The sequence below is a fragment of the Nyctereutes procyonoides genome, unplaced genomic scaffold (genome assembly GCF_905146905.1).
Source record: "Nyctereutes procyonoides isolate TBG_1078 unplaced genomic scaffold, NYPRO_anot_genome, whole genome shotgun sequence".
In the NCBI taxonomy this organism is placed as follows: domain Eukaryota; kingdom Metazoa; phylum Chordata; class Mammalia; order Carnivora; family Canidae; genus Nyctereutes; species Nyctereutes procyonoides.
The window spans coordinates 52414967-52439380 of NW_026575047.1; the positions used below are offsets into that span (position 1 = coordinate 52414967).

Genomic DNA, 24414 nt, shown 5'->3' on the forward strand with positions numbered 1-24414 from the left:
ATGAGATCTCTTGAAGTTCCAGTAATAATAATAATAGTAATAATAATAACAACAACAACAACAACTCTGATTGCATAAGAGCATAATGCTTTGGCTCCCCAGCTGGTACTCCCAGACTGCTCATGCCTTGGCTGCCTCCTATGGGCAGAGGCAGAGTGTGGTCCAGGCCTACCCTCAGGAGGGAAAGATGTCCCCTGACGCTCTCGTGTTACAAGAGTGAAGCCTAACCTGGTAGGGACCAAGCCAATGGCCAAGCCCTGGAAATCACTGAAGCCAGGATCTGGTCTCAGGGCTGGTTCTAGGGCACCTACAACAAACTTAGTGCTCGCCCGGTGGCAGAGCCACCAGGCAGGGGTGTGGTAAACAGGGCATGGCTCCCCACTTCTTCAGACAAAGGCCCGCATCTGCCTGTCCTTGCAGCAGGCCAATCTCTCAGTCTTCTGCTAAGTAGGGGTGAGGCAGAAGGGGGCTAAGAAAAAGGGCAACTCCTATCTGGTCCTGAAAGGAGGCATTCGCTCAATCACCATCTCTGAATCCTATCCTCCAAATTTGGCTGCCGCCCCAGGCAGGGGACCCAAAAGAGTCCAGCAAACCCAGCGTGGGCAAGTAGGGAGTGGGCCACCGCCCAGGGGATGGGCAGTTGCAGGTGGTGGAGTTTGGTTGCCAGTTCTATTTTTCAAGAAAAGCCAGAAATGCTGGCTTATCCTGAAACCTTTCTCTTCCTTCTGTCTCTTAGCTAAGGTGCTGAAAAGAAGCCCCAGTGCCTCTCCCCTCCTCCCCCAAGCTCCCATAAATCCCTTCACCCCAGTTACCTCCGAGCGACACAAATGCATCAAAGACCTCCTCCTTGTCTCTGACCTTGTGGAAGAAATGGCTTCATAGCTTTCCATGAACTGTATGTGAAGCCCCAGAATTCAGAGCCTGTTTCTCAGGCCTTCAGCTAAACAAGGGCCCTCTCAGGTACATGCGTGAGAACCCTGCAGAGGGAAGTCTCTGAGCGCCCCGTAAAAGCCATGTCTCCCACAGAGCAGAGTTCTGGTCCACACAAGTTCAACAGCACCACACATGACCGCAGGGCCATGCAGAAGGTTTAGGAGGCAAGGCAGTCCTCCTCCGACACATGCGCTCACCTCAGATCCCGAATGATAGGATAAAAATGATCTTCAGTGCACTTCTAAGAGCAATTAAATCATTGCCAGAATTCCATAAATCTTTCCATTAAACAAAGCAACAACAAAACCCTTGTCACTACTGCCTGGAAATGAAAGTTTTCCAGGATGGTTTTGAAGGCCAGGTTTCAGGTGAGTGGGGTCTGTGTGTGAATGTCCTCAAGGGGAAGCTTTTGGAAGAACCCACCTGCCTGGGGTGGAAGGGTGGAGGGTGAAGGAGTCCGGCAGGGATGCTGTGACCTCAGTCTGGGTGGGCCCTCCTGATAAGCTCAAGCCCCCGTGCCAGCCCCGCTAGGCCGGCCTGGTCTTACCTTTTTGCCAATAGTTGAGACTTGGTTCCTGAAGGAGAAATGAGGTGGATCTGGAGGTCTCCTCGACGTGGGTGGGAAATAGTGATGCGAGCCACCACGTGCTCCAGGTAGCCCACGCGTTGGTCTGAGTGGTCTGCACAGGCAGTGGTCAGGGCGGTGGTTCGAAGCGTCTGCACCACAGGGATGCTCCTAGGAGAGAGGGGAGGGGCTAAGGACTCGCACCAGAAGCTCCAAGGCCCGCAGGAAAGCAGTGGATTCAGGCCTTCCCAAGGACCCTCAGGGACACCTCCAGCCCCTCTTGGATGTCCTACTCTTGGATGCTCCCATTGAAGCTATCTTGCCAATCCAGAAGATGTTTGCTGTTCTGGAACTTGCTTAGAGATTTAAAGAATGGCTTCTCATACAGACTCAGCTAACATACCCAGTGATCAGCCCTCAGTGCCCAGGAGCTGGCTTCTCTCCAAGTAGCCTTTGGCCAACACATTGCATCAAATGCTGGGAGTCACCAAGGCTCTAAACTGCTACTGCTTTGTGGCAAAGACTGGCCTTGCTAATAGAAGACACGATGCTGAGTAATAACAGCAAACATTTCCTGAACTGACTGCATGCCTGGCACTAGACATGGCACTAGTCTGAGAATTCACGAGGATCCAGTTTAGAAAGAGGTCAAGGATCATGCCCAAGGTCACACAGCTACTGAGAAGCAGAGCTGGGATACCAGGCTCAAGTTCACTGCCTCCACCTGTTCAGCACACTGTCCCGCAAGGATGCTGGTGTCAATCTATGCTTGTGTTCAAGATACCGAGGAAGAGGAGATGGACAAGGCCCCCAGGGCCAGAGCTGGGCTCTTGTGCTAAATGCACTGGTCAAAGCCATAGTGACTGGACCAGAGTCATGGAGGACGGATAGGAGCTGGTCTAGTTCCTACTGTCTGTCATGTGTGGAGAAACTGGGGTCCCCTTCCTCTCTGGTCCCCTCATGGGAATGGATGACAGTTCTCTTAATTAAGTCAAGGCAGTTTTACCATATGAGATGGAATCTAAGAACAAACATCAGGTCCCAATCATTCACGAGTTAGTTCCACTAGAATCTTCTAATACTCCCCAGAGGAGGGAGATACAAAGTGATACAAAGCATATACCTGCATGCAGCTCCCACCTATTCTGGGCTACCATGGCTCGCCCCTACCTCTTGTAAACTGAGGAAAGTTCTCCAGCCACCCTGCAGCACATTAACAACTCCCCACTGCTCAGCCAGTGCTCAGTTTATTACAGGGAACGCTTTGCTCATTATACCCCGACTTTCCGCTCAGGAGGGGAGGCTCGAAGCATAGGCTCAGCATCTCTCAGGAATTACATTGCTTGGCTCTACAGGGCCTGAATCATAAAAAACAATCAAAACATCTATAAACAGTGATGTAATTCCCTCAGAGACTCTGTAAATATTTGAAAACATGATTTGCACGCATCATAAATTGATTTAGAGATGTTGACTTCTTTCACTGCCTTCTCCCAAATTTTCCTGTCTGTGTTTACAGGTTAGCAGGCCCCCCGCTGTGGCAGAGGCAAAACCTTTTCTGGGCCCAAGAGGGAAGATCAAGTTAAAGCAGAAACAAAAGCCATAACAACGTTTCAAAAACCTGCCCCAGGGCAGCCTGGGTGGCTCAGAGCGGTTTAGCACTGCCTTTAGCACAGGGCCTGATCCTGGAGACCTGTGATCGAGTCCCACATCAGGCTCCCTGTGTGGAACCTGCTTCTCCCTCTGCCTGTGTCTCTGCCTCTCTCTCTCTCTCTTTCCGTGTCTCTCATGAATAAATAAAATCTTTAAAATAAAATAAAAACCTGCCCCATCCCTCTAACGCTTGACCAATGGGGAGGAACAATCACTCTGACCTGGAAATAGACCTGAAATCCCACTGAGGAATCCTTAATCCTAAAGGAGTAAGCAAGGATTTCAGAGAATAGGAACAGGGTAAAGAAATTGCAACCCAGCCCCATGCTTCTCCTGCCCACCTCCTGTGCCCCGTCCAGTGTCGACATCTAGAGAAAAATAAAAATCTTGAGGACTATTAAGTATTCCGTGAGATTATTAAAAGCTTCTTGCATTTGACACTTTTATCCTTGCTAAGGGATTCTAGCTGTGAGGCCACCCCTGAGGTCAGAAAGCTTGGTTGGTCTAATGGACAGGGGCCACTTGGCAGCTGCCAGTGGGGTGGCTGGCGGGGGTGGGGGTGGCCTGCAACTCCTTTGGGTGTTAGGGCCTAGCCTGGTTATATTTTCAAACTAAGACATTACCCTCACCTGGGGGGTTAGGAGTCCCTTCCTCCAGGGAACAAGGCTAATTATAACAATTAGTTTTTATGATACAACACAGTTACAGGCCACCAGTCCTCCACATTTGCGCAAGTTCTAGAAGAGGGTGGGGAGCCCAGGACAGCCACCCAAGGACAGCGAGTTGTTCCATCTCCTTACCGGCAGTTAGCCTTCCCCACATTTTATTTCTGCTCCCATTGGAACAAATAACTTAATATTCCAAATCAGGAGCTTTTAAATTTCCTTTTAAAAAAAAAAAAGTGGAGGGGGGAGATGTTAAAATGTTTCAGAATAGTCGAGCTGAGATTTTTCTGTATTTCAGATAGAAACCCCAAGTAGAAATGGGGAAGCCAAATAGCAAAAGCCATCACTGTGTAAGAATGAACTCTTAGGCAGGTGAAACCTATATGGGGGGGGGGATTTTTCCCCATCCTACAGTTATTTGAGAGAGAACACAGAACATATAAGTCAACTGCAAAGCCGTTTATTTTTCAGTTAAAGCAATGCTCAGGGGTTATTTTTGTCACGAGAACACGGCTAAATTGTCCTTTAACCACGAAAATTGATCTAGAAAGATCTTCAAGTTCCTAAGGTAACTAAAAATATCCCATTATGATTAAATTCTGTAATTGTTGTGTGTACACATGGCCATCCTCCAAGTGCCCTAAAGGCACCCAAGGAGTTAAAAAAAAATCCCACAAGACCTATCTCCAGACCCAGCGATATTTAAACTGTGGAGACTGCCCTACTTTGAAATGATCTCTGAGGACAGACTTGTCACTTCCTGTTGAACCACATTTCAGACTTAATTACTGATACTCCAGATGTTCTTCTTTCATCCTGAAGTCTCTTAAACAGCTCCGTTCTCCTGAGGGGGTGGAGGGTTACCAACAACAAGCAGCCTTGACAAGAACTTCCTTGTACCTCCAGACCATGACTCCTTTGACCTCCTACTTCTCTCCAACGTATAATAGCATCTAGTATCTCATAAATGTACAGAAACAAGATCCTGATTCACTCAATTCAAGGCACTCACCAAATCACTATGCTTAGACTCTTCTGGCATCCGAGTGAAATCCAGAGCCAAAGATACATATTTTCAAGGAATGGTTTTCCCTGCTATGTGAAAGCAGAGCATTCCTGTCTGAAACCTTTCTCAAGCTGAGAGCAAAGGCGTAAAGCAAAGAAGCAGTTACCATTAATTTGTATGGAAAAAAATGTGGGAGCATTCCCAGACCCAAAAAATAACCTCTCTGAGGTTTTTCTGATAGCTTAAGAAACATCCTGCTAATAGATGCACAAAATAAATGGAGATAAAGCACAGATGCTCACGGACACAGTTCAAAGCTCCAGCGGCTTGATGCTGAGATGCTGGGTCTTGTTCCTGGGGAAGGAGTTTGGCAGGGCCACTCTTGCTGCTCAGGGCGTGCACTGCCTTTATCACAGCTCACTGCAAAATCAATGCTGAACGCTATTATTGCTTTCTGTCCTTTTTTTTTTTTTTTTTGGTAAAAGCAGAAATCCTCTTTGGATTTCTTCTAGATACTAAAGGTACTAAGACTTTCATAGAAGCAAAGTGGTGTAAGGCTACTTACAAACAAGTGGCCAGGGAAAGCAAGGAGGGAGGGAGATTGGTAGCTACCAGTAGGAATCCTCCATTGTTCCACTTGTCTTTCTGTCCTGGCTGGGAACCCACTACAAGATAGTATTTCTCACTCCCACCCTGAAGACCTCTTTCCAGCTCATTTATAAGGGCAGATCTGTGCTTTGGCACAGAGCATTTCCAGGGCAATGATGTCTTACCAAGCTGCAGGGCGGGGGCAAGAGCAGGCTTGGTCCAGTTCCTCATCAGATAATTCTGAGATCATGCTGCGTGTGAAGACACCCCCTCCAAACCCCGCCAAAGCAGAAAGCAGGGACACCCTCCCCCATTGTATTTGGTATTTGTCTTGGAGAGATGAGGTTGCTGCGGAACTGAGGACAATTATAGTGGAAAGAAGCAGAAGATCAACCAGAAGACGCTTTCACAGACCTTCTAATGGGTAATGAGTAGAGTGCAGAGGGGTTAATTGGGGCACTTGTTAAATAAAACTGTACAAAACCAACTTGGTCTGTTGGAGGGCACAGAGTGATCTGAATGGGGACATTAAGAAGCTTCAGAGTCACTTTCTTAGACCTATGTTCTAGGATGAGCATTCTTGACAGAATGGTCATAGAGTCTGAGGTAGACAGATTCCATATACTTCTTATTCGTATTAACTGACGTTTAGTATTTTCCTTAGATGAAATTACTTTTGATTATGAAACCACAGCACATCATTTAGGCTGGAAATAAAATTTAAAAAGGAAGAAGAGGTGAATCCAGTACATTAATTTAGATGTGCTGCTCATCATTAAGTTGTAAGGTGTTTTAATACACAGTGTTTAAATTTATAGCGTTTATTTTTCTTCTGTATGAAATAAGTGCTGGCTGTAAAGATTTCTTCCAGCTCTAAGATTCTATCTGATGCAGAGTTGAAAAAGACAATTAGATATATAGTCAATTCTCATTATTCACCTGGGCACAGGTGAGGCCAAGCAAGGTGACACTCTGGCTTTTGGTTTTTGCTCTCATGCTGTGAACAAGTGTCCTTCTTGTGATCTATTTTTAATGCTACGTTTTTCACATTTTCGTTTCTTTTGTTGGTGGTTTCACACATACTGCTGGGGTGCCGTCTGATTCCTAGGTGCTGGAAGGCTGAGATGCACCTTCTAGAGAAAACACATATGCTGGATGAGCTTCGTTCAGACATGAGTTATAGCTATTGGCCTTATAGGCAATACTAATGAATCAGTAATATATATTAAATTAAATGTTTTTAAACAAAAACACACATAAGAAAAAGTTATGTATGGATCAGTTGATGAAAATGTTGTGACCAGAGACTCGTAAGAACCTAACCCTGTATGTCCTATAGGAGCGATGGCTCTGTATTTGCAAATTCAGTGTTTGTGGTAACTTCATAGAACATAACTACTGTGTATAATGAAAACTAGCTGCATTATTCAAATTCAAATACTAATTTTTTAGCGAAGTTGCATTTATAATTTGGGGGGAGCAGATTTGCAGCAAAAGATAAGCCTGGCAGGGCAAGGGCTATAGGAAAAGAGGCAGCTTACTAATGTTACCCAGTGTTTCCAAGGGGGCTGAAAGAAGGACAAATATCAGGACCCAGGTATGGTCACCACCACCACCACCACCCCTGGGGCAGGACAGCAGAGCACAGATTTTCTTAGGACACCCTGCCATGCCTCGTGACAAAATGACACGGTGTTAGAAGCCAGAAGCAAGGGCCTCCTATGGTATCCAGGAATGCACACAGTGAGATGTCCCAGAGAGAGGCGCCAGGTGGGGTGTGGAGGCAACCCGCACAGTACAGACGGAGCCCAAATGTGAGAGAGGCTCTTTTTAAAAAGATGCTAAACCAGGCTGTGTGCCACAGCACAGCAGGATCCTGAAACTGAGTTGTTGTGGGTCCTGGCCATGTAGGTACTTCCCCAGCAGGACGTGGTAGCCATGTGGCCTTTCCCGCTTGCCTAGCTAAGCTGCAGACAAGACGCCTGGCCTGGCCTCTGGGGTGCTGATAGCTGGTCAGAGCTGGAGGAACCTGCAAGCAGCCAGAGCCAATGTGTTTCCCATCCTCAGGGCCCAGCTGGCTGGGGGCGCAGAAGGGAGGGAGGGAAGGTGTCTCCTGGAGAACTTGCAGGTCACTCCTGAGTTCCCATGATGAGCTCCTTCCCAGGGGAGGCAAGATGGGTTCCAGAGACAGGCAGCCCAGGGTAGCAGCTCAGCGCTGCCACCTCTCTGTGCTTCAGTTTCCTCACTATATAAAAGGGGAATAAAACCGTTCCCAAACTTCACACACCCTTGCTGGCTGTTTCAAATGTGTGAGTATACAGAAAGCACTGGGAACAATGCCTGACACACAGTAAGCACCTGATAATCATTATCCATTACACCTACCTACATATTTCCAAGTAGAGTTGTTAGAAAGTCACCATCGCATGTGGTCTGGTTTAAGGAAATCCCAGAAGAGTAAGTAGTATATAGTTAATCCACAGTTAATTCTTGAACATCTATAAATGTATGGTCCAGCCTACAGAGAATTCTTAATATTCAAAGCCGTTAGGGACCTAAGTATATTTTTGGGGTGGTGTGAGTCCTTTAAGTAAAAGACAACCCACACTAAACCATAAACTCTGTCTGGGTGGAAACCTGCCAAATCTACTAAAAACTAAAGAGAACTAGATAAGGTCTTATTGCTTGAAGAGCCCCTGCTGTTGTTGCTGCTTTTCCAGTAAGGAGTAGAGAGGGCTGTCAGAAAATGTTTCACTGGAGCCTGGATTTTTAAAGACACAAGGGAAGTGTTGGCTAGAAACATCCTAAGGGTTAAAAAAGATATTTAATAGCTGGGCTTTTTTTTTTTTCATTCATACTAATGATACTAAACTTGATTCTCATTTTCACTTTTAGAAAGGTTATAAAAGCATCCTTCTTATCCTACTCTGACAGACAGTTTTGCACAGGCAATGCCATGGGTCTTGATCCCAGGTACCCTCCTCTAACTGAAGAAAGGTTCTAAGTAGATGAAAACCTGTTTGTGCCTAAGACTAGGAAAGGAACTCTCCTACACGTGTTGGAATGTTTACAAGGCATTCTCTTTTGCAAAATACCTGTCGAGTTGCAGTGATTTTCCCCCTGCCATCACTTTTAGATCTAGCATTCATGGACAGCTCCTGGGATGCACTGTGGGTGCTGGAGAGCTGGGCCAGACACCATGGCCTCTGTTTTGGGGGACTCAGTCTGTTTGGGGGGAAGGGGGATTGTCAGGCCGTAAAGAGATGGCTCAGCGAGATCTGGCTGGTGTGCTGGAGCAGGAGGCCTGGCCCCTCTCCTTCCTCACCACCCCCAACCCCGGCAGTTCCCTCTCTTTCTGCGAGAGGCATAGGCAGGGGTAGGCAGGGACAGGAACAATGTTATACTGTATGTTACAGCTGGTTCCTGACCTTCTCCACGCTCCATGAGACTTTTAATTCTCTCTCAGGAGGGGGATCTAGACAGAGACAGGCTAAACCCCAAACCCCAGAGTCCCTAGACGTACAGTGTCCAGACTAGAAATGTTGACATATTGCTTGGCTTTTCTTTAAATTAAAGAAAATCAGTAACAGTTGCTTCCTGATAGGGCTCTTCTCTTGTGCCTGCAGTGGCAGCCCAGCTTCCTTCCACCATGGTCTCTCCTATGCTATGCTGTTGTTGGCCTTTTGGCTTCTTTCAGCCTGAGTGCGATTCGGGGTGGCACTGGACAGAGGAATACCAACAGGGGCCTGGGTGGTCATTTGGGGGCCAGTGGGTGCACTGTTAGTGTCTGAGCACAGGTTGGGGGGCTCTGCAGAGAGGATGGCCCATTGATTCCTCCCACAGGGGCCACGAGGACTATCTCCCTGAGCTGTGACATACCCCAGGAGAGGAAGGCCAAGTTGAGGCTGAAGGGCAGAAGAAGGTGGAGAGGTCACCATTCTTCATTCCCACCCTGGCATGTGACCATCAACACCCAGGCCTTCTGACTCAGCACCCTGTGGGACATTACTGCACAAATGGCAGATGTGGCCACAACCTCCTCTAGGATGTCTATACTTGATGCTCAGTGAACACAGTTCCTTGACCTTCATCACATCAGGGTGGCCTTTCTCTTCTACCCAAGAGGAAAGAGGTCAACGTATCTCTTGTTACACACACAGGTACACACAGGATCGCCAGATAAGGAAGCTCCCCCCACACTCTCTTTTCCATCGGAAGCAGCTGAAGCCAGGTCTGGGACATTCGGAGAGACCTGGGGTTCCACCATGAGAAGCAGAAACCAAAATGAGGCTACAAGAGTAGACAGCTGGACCACAGAGAAAGACAGTGAGGAGAGGAAAAAACAGTTGTGTGGGAATACTACCTTTTCATGTTTAAGCCAAATGACTCCAGCAGCTTGGGCAAAGTTAGACAACAACTCTGATGAAAGAAACTGGCCATAACCATTGGGGGTGCTCAGCAGCCCTGGCTCAAAAGACCCTGACAGGTAGGCTGGAGCTCTCTGCCAGAAGACAAAGCCCAAAGGTACAAACGAGGCCTCTACTTTCCACATAGAGGCCTCTGCCTCTCCCTCTCTCTATCTGGAGGCCCTTATGTCCTTGGGAGCAATTGAGTGTGCAGTGAAGCAAGTGCTCTGGGATAGCAAGTTAGCTGAATATTCTAGAAAGAGCCTTAAACCGCTAAATGTAAAGATGATTTTTCTTCCGAAACAGAAGTCTGATTCTTCCCCTCTTAGAATTTGCAGAGTCCTTTCTTCCCTCAAAGGACAGGAACAATGTTATACTGTATGTTACGGCTGGTTCCCTCGACCTGTGCTGTCTAGACTCTGTGTGCTTTCACTTAAAAAACAAAATTAAATAAAAATAAAAACAACCCTTCGCCATCTAGGCACCACTCTATCATCTTAAAACTATTTCTGGCAGGAGAAGAATGCTTCATTCAGGAGTCGCCCTGATGGGGAGACCAACGGGAAGGAAGTGGGCCTGGACGTGGCGGCCTTTCGGGGCAGGACCCAGCTCCCAGGAGCCCAGCATCCCCTGACCTGGAGTTTGATTCTCCATACGTAAGGCATTTTCCAACAAGCAAAACAAAAGAAAGCAAAACCTTCTTTATCTCAGAGAACCTCCTCCCACTTTCTTCTGAATTGATAGGCTCAGGCTCCCCAGAGAAAACGATGCTTGAAAATGTAAAGATTGAGATCTGCTGCTGGCCGACTGGCTTGTCAGGCCTGGGAGGGCTCACCCAGCACTCAGTCTTCACAACTGGCAGCAGGATGCAAACTTAGTTTTTCAAAAGCACCTTCCATGGCTACTCAGGCAACAAACACTTTCTGAATTCCTACTGTAGGCCGGGCAGCAGCGAGAAACATTTTTCTCAGCATTTTATAGCAAAAGAACATATTATAAGAGGTAGGTACTTTCAAAGAAGAGGCAGTATCAAAGGGAGTAAGCTGCATTTGTTGATAAAGAAAGGGTCACTTTTAATCACTCCAAAATTTCTTTTTCCAAACGCACATTTTCCCGAACGTAATAAATAGTTACACCTATGGGGGAAAAAAGCATTCTGTTGTTTATCAGATATTGAGGCCTAGAGAAACACCATTCTCCTTTTTAAACAGTATAGAGACAAAGGCAGAATTCAGAGGAATGATCGGATTTCTTCTCCTAATGGAGTAGGGTCCTTGCTATCAATTTACTTTGTAGCTATTTTTGTTTTTTAAACAAAAATTTCAATGAACAAATGTACCTGATTTAGAACAACTACTACAAAGGGTGATGATGGGAGTGTCCTAATCATGGAAGAAAGATGAACCAGGGTCCTACAGCACATTACTTAGGCTTGGTAAAAAAAAAAAATCCCAGGCTTAGGGGTGCCTCGGTGGCTCTGTGGGTTAAGTGTCTGCCTCTGGCTCATGAGCCCTATGTAGGGCTCTCTGCTCAGCAGGGAGTCTGTTTCTCTCTCTCTGTGCTCTCTCCCTCTCTCAAATAAATAAATAAAATCTTTAAAAAAATTTTTAAAAAAGGAGTGATTCTTTTACAGCTCCAGAATCCATAAGAGAAAACACAGGCGCATCTATAGGTATACAACCATGCATCCCCCAACACGCACGTGTGTCTACAGATGTGCACTAGAAATGTATGTGTGAACACCTCCTCCGCGGTACCTTACAGGACAGTTTGGTTCTCACTGACATTCCTGAAAAGCCACCTGGAGCCTGAGCTGAGCCTCACCTGGGCCTCTTGTCTGTGGTGGCAACACACATGTGCTGCATGGGCACTGCTGTCCACTTCTTTGCCTCCATGACGAGGGCTTCCGCATCCACCAGGCCAAATCCATAGAGATGGCTGACTGAAAAGACAGAGCCTTCAGAATCACACACACCCCCACCCCAGGAATGGAGCAAGGCCTGGCTCTCACACTCTGCTTGGCTCCCATGCAGGGCACCTCATCCACAACTGCCACGGTCCTGGGACAGACCACTCGTTTCACTCATGGGTGGCAAGAACATGAGCCATCGCCTGGAAGCCCTGAGCTGCGGGACCAGTCCCTCTGAAGACAGTTCCAAGATCCCAGCTGCTTTCCCTAATTCTCCCTGAACTATACTCCTTTCCCTAATTCTCCTGAACTAGACTCCAGGTCAGGAGTGCGGGCCAGGAAATGTGGCCCATTTTAGTGCAGAGTAGGAAAAGGAAGTGTTGAGAGGGTGTAGCCACTTTCTTTGTGTGAGACAGGGATGGGTTTATGTACACTGAAGGCACTTGTTGGCATCTGAGCTCCTCGAATCATAAACCAGACAAGAGAAATAAAGCTTTAAACCCCTTGGTTCACATGACCATGATGTGTAATAAACAAGAAAGCAAGGCCAGGTACATCTTTTTTATCATTATTTTTTTTTCCCCTCCTAAATTCCCAGGGCATTCTGGGAAAGTGGCATTGCACAGAACACAGACCATGAGTGCTTGTGAGTTGGCCTGATCCAGTGTTTAATTTGGCAATGGCAGGAGAGTTCCAAAGTTAATTTAAGAGGCAAGGTCAAGAACTAGATACAATCTATTTTCCTATTTAATTAGGCCAACATTGAAATGTAGGTCAGCTCTTGTTACAGCACACCACCACCACCACCACCATTCTTGCAAAACAAAGATGCATTAGGCCTGGTCAATGGCTTTCTTATTAAAAAGGAATGTCCCTTGGAACTTACAGTGACAACACCTGCCCTATATTTTACAGATAGTAATATCAGGCTCAGTGTCAAAATAGTTGGGCTTGAGCTTCAGAAAAGGAAAAAGAAGTCCTCCCCAATATACCCTGGCTGAATGTAAATCTTTTTCAAGTATCTCTGGTAAAAAGCCAGACAAACAAAGCCAATGGCACAGTCCTATAATTATCTGCCAGAGAGGCTCCAAATATCTGGGTTACAAGCCCTGATCATGGGTTGATTTCATGCAACCTAAGTCTGTACCAGGCTGGGTTGGGGAAAGAAGCCTTGCTGTTCTAGGAGTTACTTCTATAACACAGACAGAAGTTTTATAGTTAGAAAGTAACTTACGTAACTGTCACAGTGTCCTCATTGTACAGATAAGGAAACTGCGGGCCAGTTTCAAAATCATGGAGCTACTCAGGACTAAGATTGCAAGATGCCCTTAGGCTGCACACAAATAAACATTATTTATCCTAATGGTCATGGATTTGTTTTGATGTACATTAAAAAAAATAAAAATAGACATCAAACCTGTGTGATTAACTGGATGTAATAGAGTTTCCTTTTAAAATGTATGTCATTATGTAAAAAAAAAATGCAAGTCAGGGTAAAGAGAACTATTACTTTAACACTGGTTCAGGTGGTCTCTGGATGTGGCCAAAATCGTGACATTGAGGGGACCTTGAATTCTACTGATCTTAGGGTTTTTTTCCCTAATGTCAGTGGGAGGTTCCAGGATACTTTTCTTAAACCTCTAGCTATATACTTCTCACTCTTGTGACACACAATCAATACCATTTGGGAATTCTTTCTGAAAAGCTCCTGTCATCCCTTTAATAGAGATTCCAGCAAGTCACCCAGTGGGCTCTCCAGGATGGGCTGCCGATCCCCACCCAGCCCAGCCCAGTGGGAGCTACCACCGCACCTTTATAACCAGCACCGTTGACTTTCCAATCATTGGCTTTCAGGTGTGCTGGCCTAGATGTCTTCACCAGCAGGTGCTGGACATCCCTCCAGGTTAACTGGTTACTGCAAACACAATGACAGACCAGTGAAGCCCACACATGTCAAAAGGACGGCCCCCCAGGCCCATCAGTGGTGGTGCATTGGGAGCCAGCCCCAAGTTGGGACTTGAGGAAGCCCAGAAGATCCATTCCTCAGTAAGAGTTCATTTTTACATAACCTCTATGTAAAGAATGGTTTCCAGGGATTAAATTCTAAGACAAAATAGTACAGTGGGTGACCTGAGATCTATAGCACTAAAACTCCAGCCCTGCTGCCAAGGTGTACCTGAGTGTGAACAAGGGCTACAGAAGAAATTGTAGCAGGGAGAGGGACATCCTGATGTCTCTACTGGGGGCTACTCTTCGCCAGGACAAGCAAACTCCATGGTGCATGAGAGCATACTTAAGTCATCATCTGCCCAGCCCCACCCTGTGTAGATCCACCTGCTACTGATTATCATTCGAGATGTTAGTAATTCTAAATTTCTTAAGCATTTGTTTTGGTGCAAAGGGGAAATGTTTCATAGAAAGAACACATGCCCACTACCAGAGTTTTTTGAGTCTATGAAACATTGCCTTGCCTTTTTAACACCACAGGAAACCAGGATCCAACTTACGATGAGACTCTATCATCACCCCCTTAGCCCACAGCATCAAGACCAGGTCCCAGACAGAGGCTGAAGTACCCTCTGTGAAGCCTGCACCTGCTCCTCTTGACTAGGGCCTGCCCCCACCCACAGTGGCCACAACTATCTTTCCTGTCACCTACTCTTTGTGTGTGTTTAAAAATATACATAACATAAAGGTGACCACCTTAACCATTTTTCTGGGCAGAGTACAGAGCCAATTAGTACCTGTACATTGTTTTACGTCCAACAAAAACCACCCATCTCATCTTCCCCAAGTGGAACTCTGTGCCATCTCTGCCCATTTCCTTCTGCCCCCAGCCCCTTACTTGACCACACCATTCTGCTTTGTGTCTATGAATGTGATGACTCTAGGAACCTCATATAAATGGAACCACACAGTATGGGTCCTGCTGTGAGTGGCTTATTTCACTCAGCATAACATCCTCCAGGTCCATCCATGTTGTATGTAGCAGGTGTCAGAATTCCCTTCCTTTTGAAGGCTTGTATGGACCACGTTTTGTGTATCCGTTCATCTCTCAACAGGTACTCCAGATACCTCATCCTTTTGGCTACTGTGAGTAATGCTGCTATGAACGTAGTGTACACAGAGCTCTTTAAGTATCTGCTTTCAATTCTTTTGGGTATATACCCACAAGTGGAATTACAGGATCACATGGTAATTCTTTGTTTAAGCTTTTGAGGAATCCCCACACTGGATTCTACAGTGGCTGCGCCATTTTACATTTCCACCTCTTTGCCTGTTGTCCCCTGGGACCTCACTGTGGTTTGAGTCTTGGAGCACACATGCATCCTCTCTTGGGGCTCACTCTGCAGTTGCTAGCCTCAGTCTTCTTTGATTTCTCCAGCATGCTCCTGCCGCTGTAAGAGGGCCTCACTGGCCTCCTAGCCACCTCCCCACAATGATGTCTATCAGTGAAGTTTCCAGGCCCTTGCTTGGCTTTCTCCTTTTACCTACTGCCTCTCCTGAGGGCTCATGGCCAACCTCATCATTCAGGGGGGATTTTGAGGCCCCACATGGCCCAAAGCCTCTCACCCTTGCATACAGGCATAGGCTTTAGAGTTCAGCCAAAGCCGATGGGGCTGTGCTCCTTGTTACCTGTGTGACCTGGCAAATTACTGCTCCTGTCAACAGGGCCTTTCAAGGATGGCTATAGCCAGTCTACCTAGGAGTTCAGCAACAGATGTCAGGCAGCATGAGCTTCAGAGTTCAGGACAGAATGGGTGCAGAAAAGGAGAATGTTAGAAATCGTCTCATTATGAGGACGTCCATTTTATTCTGGACTCTAATAATAAAAAAACATACAGTTGTAGGGGGCCCTGGATGGTTCAGTTGGTCAAGCATCTGGCCTTTGGCTCAGGTCATGATCTCAGGGCCTGGGATCGAGCCGCACATTGGGCTTCTTGCCCAAGGGGGAGTCTGCTTCTCCCTCTCCCTCTACCACTCCCCTGTACTCTACTTGTACTCTCACTCTCAAATAAATAAAAAATAAAATACTATAAATAAATATATATAGTTGTATGAACAACAAAGCTAAGACATGGTATTGAAAATGTTTTTCAATGGAGATGGCACTGATGAGAAGTCCCAAGATGGTCACAAACCAGGATGACCTTTGCACCATTCTTACCCATGAGGGTTTTTCTTCATTTTTGTTACATGCTGTCCACAGGCCCTCCCTGACCCCCTGAGACCTTCTCCACTCAGGAATATTTGGCTTGGTCCTGATGCCTTCTATAGTAGAAGTGAGCAGAATTTTAAGGCAATGCCAGGCACGCGAGCAGCAGGCCTACTCTCTGGACATCTGAGCTATCCTGGTCTCCAATCTCCTCACCTCGGGTCTGCAGGGTCCCTTGTTATAACCTGTCCCTTCCTTGACCAGTTCTGCAGGTTTAAATGCTCTGAGCTGAAGCTGTTTTCTTGACTAGCATGAAGTTTGCTTGACAAGCTACCTGGAAATTTCTGAGGAGGAGCTAAAAGGGTGAGGAAGATGACTACCAGAGTTTTCATGTGTCCATAGGCCAAGTTTAATGGGACAGGCTGGCATGAAATGAAGCTTATTTTCTATGTAGTTTTGACTAACAAAATTCCTTGCGTGTTTCTAATATGGAATGGAAGGAAATATAAAACAGTGAATTGCTAAGTATGTGAATGCCACTTTCCACACAAGTAAGTAATTATTTCGTTTTTTTTTTTCCTTAAAGAGCCTCAGGACACAGAAGCTAACATTTTGGCCTAAAAATAAAAAAAATATTTAGCTATTCCTTTGTTAAACTGATAGCATTTGAGTTGTATGCTCTTCGCCTTGGACAAACCAATATGTAAACATTCACAACTGTCAGGATTTAAGTAACCCAAATATGATTTTCTGAATCATTTAAAATCTCGACAACAACTATCTCAAATGGCAGGGTTGTTCTGAGCTAGTTTTGATGTCCAACCTAAATTTGTTTTTGACACCATGATTGTATGTTTAGTAAACTCTCTCTTCTTTCTGATCATCCAGACACTAAAATTCTAGAGTTTTTATTTGGCTTGTGACAGATAAAATGTCACCACTGCATTCTCAGTTTTATTAACTAAAGTTTATAAAGAGCACCTGTAGTAGCCCGAAGTGGGATTTTGGTCTGTGACACAGAATGGGAGGTAGGCTTGGGGTTCTGGCCCACTCAGCAATCTGTGGAGATGGTGAGCTTTAAAAAGAAAAAAGAGGGGGTAGCCTGGGTGGCTCAGTGGTTTAGCACCGCCTTCAGCCCAGGGCGTGATCCTGGAGTCCCGGGATCGAGTCTCACATCAGGCTCCCTGCATGGAGCCTGCTTCTCCTTCTGCCTGTGTCTATGCTTCTCTCTCTGTGTTTCTCATGAATAAATAAAATCTTTTTTAAAAAATAAAAAATTAAAAGAAATGAAAAGGAAAAAGGAAAGGAATCTCTTCATATCCATTAAGGGTGGTCATAAAAAGGAAGGAAATCCTGACCCACTCTACATCATGGATAAACCTTGAGGACACTGTTACGTGAGCCAGTCATAAAACACAAATCTTGTATGATTCCACTTACATGAGGTGTTTAGCACAGTCAAACTCTTAGAGACAAAAGGTGGAATGGTGATTGCTAGTGCCTGGAGAAGGGTTCACAGGGAGTGTGGTAGGCTTAACTGTGTCCTCCCAAACTTATATATTGAAGCCCTCACCCCCAGTCCTTCAGAATGTGACTTTATTTGGAGACAGGGTCTTTAAAGAGGTAATTAAGGTAAAATGGGATCTTTAGAGTGGGCCCTAAGCCACTATGACTGGTGTCCTTATAAAAGGATCTAGACACACACATGGATGGAAGACCGTGTCAGGACTCAAGGGGAAGGTGGCCATCTACAAGCCAAGGAGAGAGGCCTCAGAGGAAACCAACACTGCTGGGCACCTTGATCTTAGACTTATATCCGCCAGAACTGGTAGATCATTTATTTCTTTTGTCTAAACCTCCCAGTCTGTGGTATTTTGTTATGACATCCTAGCCGACCAGTCAGGCAGATGCTGCTTAATGGGTTTAGGATGATGAAAATGTTCTGTAGATGAACGATGGTGATAGTTATGCAAGGTGAATGTGCTTGATGAAATGCCCATTTAAAAAATGGTTAAAATGGTAACTTTGATGTTATGTGTATTTTACTGCAATAAAAGCAAAGAGAAAACAAAAGAAAAGAGGGGGAGGGAAGTGGGAACTTACTTTGCTTCTAAAGCCAAGGCGATGATGCCCGCCACCATGGGGGCTGAAACTGAGGTCCCTGTGTGGCCATCCGTGCAGCGCTGCCGCAGATCCGTGGTGACCTGGGTGACAGGGCAGCAAGAGGTGAAGTTAGCTCTCAGAAGATGTCAGAGGCTGCTCAAGATGCTATGCCTGGACAGGTGTGGCCCCTTGTCGGAAAAGGTGCTACACAGATGTATCTCTGCAATCAAGGTTTGTGTCTGCTCCTCCCTGCTCATCCACTTCGCTCTTATTCGTAGAACATGGAACTGCTGCAGGGGTGAGCTAATCACAGGGTAGGAACAGGGAGACAAGGGAGAGAGAAGACGAGCAACAGGAAGCCGTATAACCTCACTGCTGTGGCTAAGACACAAAGATAAGACAGAATGAAGCAAAGAGGGGTCCTCTGTGGCAGAGTCCCCAAGGTAAGACCACCTGCCGTAGCCCATGTTAACAACCCCCAGGTCACCTTTGACATCAGAGCAGCTGGAAACATGGCGGGGGGGGGGGGTACGCAAGTGACCCAGAGACCATCTCTGCCAGATCAGAGACCAGTCACAGAAAGTTACAGATCACTCCCCACCAGGACATCCTCCTCAGATAGTTGACAGTGTCCCAAAGCACCCAGTTCCATCTGCAGCAGCAGAGAAACCTGAAGTGTTCTCTACCTTCACAGGGCCTGCTGGGGGAGACGACAAGGATGGCCACTCTCCTTGGGAAGAGCTGATTGCACACTGGGGAAGCTCTGCAAGCCTTCCTCTGGGGCATAGGCTCCCAGCTGGGTGGGGATATTGATTCTGGACCTCTCTAGTGCACAGACTGATTTGTACCTTGCCCGTGAACTGAAGTGGAGAAGCAGCACTGTGGAATCACCACATGTGGGTTCACATGTGCCAGATGAGATTCTGGCCCTCAGCTACTCCTGTGCGCTCTGCAGGTGGAATTAAGGTAGTTAACCAGCAGACCTTAAATCAGTGGGAATATCCTGGATTATCCAGGGGGCCTGATGTAATTGTAGGGCCCTGGAAAATGGAAGGAGGCAGAAAAGTGTGTCAAAGAGCTGAGGCAGAAGGGGGACCCAAACCATTTTTGCCAGCTTAGAAGGGAGAGATGGGGGAATGGAAGCCAAAGAATGTGGGCGGCCAAAAATGCTGAAAACAGCCCTTAGCAGACAGCCCACAAGGAAACCCGAGCTCAGTCCTATAACCACGAGGAACTAAAGTCTGCCAACAACCTGAATGAGCACAGAACGAATTCTCCACAAGAGCCTCTAGAAAGGAACCCGGCCCAGCTGGCACATGGATTTCAGCCTCTGGAGACTCAGAATACAGATTCAGTCAAGGCTGCTGCACTGCTTGGCTTCCTGAACTGTGAGATGAGAATTCTGTGCTGTTTTAAGCTGCTAAATCTAGGATAATTTGTTACAAGAGCATAGGAAACAAGACCCACACTAAATGCAAGACTCCAGTAGCCGAGCTGCATAGCCCTGGAAAATGAATTTCCCCAGTCATAACAATCTAGATCCTCTTTCTAGCAGAGCATCTTCCATCCTCACAGGTCGGTTGGGCTGACGATCACCCAGCGAGACAGGATCCAGCCTGTCTCACACACATATACTGGCAAGATCCCACAGAAACCCTGGCAGAGACCTGCCTCCTCCTCTCCCTGATATTAGGAGGGGCAGCTTACGGCAGGGAAGTTGGGACAAGCATGCATCTTCTGACCCTGGGTTCTTCATCTGCAAACAGGCATCATGATACGTCCCTCACAAGACTTCTGGTAAGAGTCACAGCTGGTACCTGAGACATACTGGCATTCAGTAAGTGCTGCCCAGGGAGGGACACTGAGGGTGTCTGGGTTAGGAGACCAGCCTCTAAGAAAAGGCTACGAGGAAGCAAGCAGAGGGGCCCATCTGAAGGGAGGGAATGGCTCAACCAAGGTGGGGCAGCCCCCACTTCCTGAGACCCAACATCATGCATTTGGAACTCTGCTCAAGTTTAGTGAATGAAAGAAAGAGCCAAGGCATGAATGAGAGATGCTCTGCTAGGTGTTGTTCCTTTTATTAAGAGTTATGTGTCAGCACTGGGCAATCCCTTCCCCCAGGCGAACACTGGCATTTGCTGGACAGAGAGGAAAGGAGAGCATGGGTGGGACAGATCCTGGATTTCCAGCTGACACCTGCTTGAACCAAAGAGATTGCAAGCTGCCAACCATCCAGAGCAGTTACCCATCCCCTTGTGGGTTCTCTGAAGGGACTCAGAGCAAAATCTTTGCTCTGGTTGAGCTGAAAATGACATCAGCAACAACAACAAACTTGACAAAAATACCATCCACACTCAAAGAATCCCAAAACCCAGCACGGCAGGTACAACTAAGTGATTTTTCTCTTTTATCCTCCTCTCCACTATACCCTTCTGAACATATGGTATTGCTCAGAGAAGAGAAAGAAAGGAAGAAAGAAAGAAAGAAAGAAAGAAAGAAAGAAAGATAGAAGAAAAAAAAGAAAAGAATTAAGGCATTTTATGCCTAAGATGCCTGCTCACGCAGTATGATTAATTAAGCAGATAAAGCTGCAAGCCCTGCTCCCAGGAATGAGAGACACGGTTGTCCCAGCATGAAGCCTCTAGTACAAAGTGTTCGATGACACAATCTCCACCCCATACACCTCCAGCCAGCAGGCCTGTTTAACAAGACTCCAGCAAGTCCGTGTTCAAATGAGCTAGATGCCTAAATGAACAGGACACCGTTCAGAATCTCAGCTGCCTGTCTCAGGGGTGCATGCTTCAGTAGAAAAAGAAAATAAATTAATACCTTAGTTAACTAGCCCAGGCTGCTACCAGGCTGGCGGCCCGGCAGCTGTGGCCGACCCTTCAACTGGTACGGAGCAAAGTGGAAAACAGGGAGCCTATATGCTCCCACAGAAAGATGTAAAAATAAATTTGCAAATAATTTCTAGAGATGTGGCTTGGCAGCAGGAGAAATAAAAAGATGCTAGTGAGCTTGCCTGAAAATTAAACCATGTCTGGCCAGCTCCCCGGTCTCATTTTTTTAAACGTCTAAAAACCAACTTAATGACTGTGCATTTGAATTCTGCATTAATTTCGGCTCAAAAATCCTCCCCCTTCTTACTTTGCTTAAGGTAGGAGAGCCTGCAGGGAAGGAGGAAACACCAATTCCACCCATCTACTAAAAGAAAACAGTCACTTTTTTTTTTTTTAAAAAAAACAGTCACTTTTTAAAAGATAAATCACACTTGCTGTTCACTGAAGTGAGTGAAACAGACAGAAACCACCGCACAGTTTGAAGTGTCCAGGGAAAGTCCTTTTGTTGGGGAGAAAGAATTGCCCAGAAGAACACTTGGATCTCCAAAATGTTTCAGTATAAAATCAAGACTTTCTCTTAACTCTATTTGGCACACTGACACTGAACCGGTCACTTGGATCCCAAGCAGTGTGACCACAGAAATTTAGAGAGCTAAAAGGAGACATGGCACAGAGAATGCACCCCATTCTTAAATGCTATTTTTAGATCCCTAAAGCCAGAGAGGGTTTTAATTGGTATTTAGTGCAAAAATTAGAAAGGCAGGGTCTGAGGATGGTTGCCAAAGGGCTGGGGTTTCCCTCTAGTACAATCAGCTCACTGATGGGTGAGGTCGGTACTCTGGGATCTGGTTCAAACTGGCCTCAACCTGGTTCATCTTTTTGCAAAGAGGGAAAGAAACTTCCCCCAAAGGGGTGGAAGGCGTGCATCCTAAGCTCTGTCTTGGTTAAGAGCACTCACGATTTTCCGCTCATAAAATGCGCCGCTGCTATAGGTGGTGGCCAAGGTGGATGCACACTCCTCCAGGTACCACGGCTTGTAGCCATTTTCCGTGGTGCTGCTCACGGAGATGGTGTAGATGCTGTTGGTGTAGCCGTCACAGGAGCAGTGGTCCCCCTCTCTCCCGCCATTCCCTGATGCCCAAACGAAAATGGAGCCCAGGCCCTGCCGACCCTAGACAGGAAGAAGGAGAAGGTATCAGGCCTGGTAGTCAGAACCTTGCAGGTTGGGTCTTGCACCAGCAGAAAGTCCTTCCTTCCAAATGTCCCTTCCAAAGGGTTGGAGAAGGATGTGTTCAGACTATTTGGATGCCACATGGTTCTGTGGGCTCGTTTTTCTTAATGGATCACTGCTGAATCACAGCATGGCACTGAGAAGGTGGCCCGGAAAGACATCTCTCTGTTCCTCATGGGAAAAGCAAGGGCCCTCAAAGAGATATTCTGTCCCGAGCCATGCCTGTGATTTCCATCATAATGACCTATCATCACAAAGAGCAAGCAGTGCCACAAGTATTACTGAGATGAAAGTTGCTGCCAAATTCATAACATTAATTTTTTTCGAGATTGAAAGGGCTGGTCCTATGGGCAATGAAAGAGCTGGTCCTGTAGGGCAGAGGGCGAATTTTCCTAAAAAACCCAGAAGAAGAAGCACAAGTCTTGGAGAACAGGCAAGATTTTGAAAAGAAGGGATGGGACAGTAAATTCTGGGTGAAGGATAAACAGGTAAAATGGGTCATGGTCCATAATGCCATGGCCTCTTGTGGCCACCCTGTGAGAGCTCCCCAGAGTCTCTGCCATGGGTAGTCATTAAAGTAGTCAGATGAGGTACCTAGGTGGCTCAGTAGGTTGTCTGCCTTGGGCTCAGGTAATGATCCAGGCATCTTGGGATTGAGTCCCTGCTCAGCAGGGAGCCTGCTTCTCCCCCTCTCTCAGCCCCTCCCCCTGCTTGTGCACTCTCTCGCTCTCTCAAATAAATAAATAAAACATTAAAGAAAAAATAGTAGTCCGATGGTCAATGCCAACCAAGGCCAGCAGCCTCACCTGTGTGTAAGTTTTCATTTATAAGAACATATAAGTGAAAACGAATCTTTGAAAGATAGTGGCTTGGTTCTGGCAGCTGTTTTATCCCACACTCATTGAATCAATGATTTCTGACCCAACCAAGTGCCTGTCCCAGTCACAAACACTAGTTAAAGATGAACTAATCCAAGATGGAACTGACCCATTCTGAGTGGGCTGGACCTGTTGGTGGTACACACCCAGCCCCAGAGATCAGTGCCAACACCCATCTCTGTGAAACTGGACCCACAAGGGCTGATAACTTTGGTGTCCTTGCAAGCACCCTCCTCCCCAAACATGTGGAAGGAAATTGATACTTCTGCTCAACAACTAGCCAATTTAAAGAAAACTTGCAACAAAATCCTGCGATCTCCACAGAGTTCAACTCAAGTTTTGCTCTAGACTGGATGCATCACACTCACCCAGAGTTCAAATCCACCTTGGGGGGATCCCTGAGCAGCTCAGCGGTTTAGCACCTGCCTTTGGCCCAGGGCCTGATCCTGGAGACCAGGGATCGAGTCCCACATCAGGCTCCCTGCATAGAGCCTGCTTCTCCCTCTCTGCCTGTGTCTCTGCCTCTCTCTCTCTCTCTCTCTCTCTTTCTGTGTCTCTCATGAATAAATAAAATCTTAAAAAAAAAACAACAACACAAATCCACCCTGGGCTGAGCAGACCCATCTGCTCTGAAAGCCTCATGTTCCTCCACTTTGTAGACCAAGTAGAAAAAGATTCTGGCCTTTTTGTGCCTATTTGTCAGGACTCTTGACATTTCCTTCAGTTTCTAACCAGAGGCTCTCAACAGAGACCATGGAAGATCCCTTAGGCTCGCTGCTCAAAACTGCCTTGCTCATTCTGCTTTCCATGTCTCCCAGGTGGATCTGTCCACATGGCCAAGAGCTCAACGAAGGTTACTATTTAGCAAAAAAGGTCAACCTTCTGGAAAAAAGCACAAAGTACTATAGAAATGGGTGTGGTGTGTCTAGGCATATAATTCCCTATATGGAAAGATTAATCAGAAGCTAGTTAAATTAAAATCAAAATGGAAGGATATTAGGGTGCCTAGGTGGCTGAGTCAGTGAAGCGTGTGTCTTCAGTTCAGGTCATGATCTCAGAGTTCTGGGATCGAGCCCTGCATTGGGCTCCCTGCTCAGTGGGGAGCTTGCTTCTCCCTCTGCCTCTCCCCAACCTGCTCATGCTTCTTCCCTCTCACTTTCTCTCTCTCTCAAAATAAATAAATAAAATCTAAAGAGAAAGGTATTTAACCCATCAGAGCCTATCTTTATTCCGTGAGAATCATCTGTAAGATGCTTCCCACTCCACTCCAAATTATTAATGAAAGGCTGTCACTTTGCAAAGTAGGGCCCCCAGACAATACTCCTTCTACTTGAGCATGCACGCAGGTCACTGGGAGTCTTGCTACATGGCAGGCTCAGACTTGGCAGGTCTGGGGTGGGGGTGCAGAGATCCTGCATTTCTATTGAGCTCCCAGGTGATGCCCATGTGTTTGCTTCTGGACCCCACTTTGAATAACCAAA

The 24414-nt window shown here is 46.5% G+C and overlaps 1 protein-coding gene across 1 annotated transcript in view; it reads right to left on the reverse strand.

Annotated features, from left to right (window-relative positions):
- PCSK6 (proprotein convertase subtilisin/kexin type 6) overlaps nt 1-24414 on the reverse strand; it is a 182069-nt gene that overhangs the window by 57128 nt on the left and 100527 nt on the right. Inside the window, 5 exon segments of the mRNA XM_055326425.1 lie at nt 1481-1669; nt 11641-11758; nt 13537-13640; nt 17985-18085; nt 21783-21995. Coding sequence (XP_055182400.1) covers nt 1481-1669; nt 11641-11758; nt 13537-13640; nt 17985-18085; nt 21783-21995 — 725 coding nt within the window.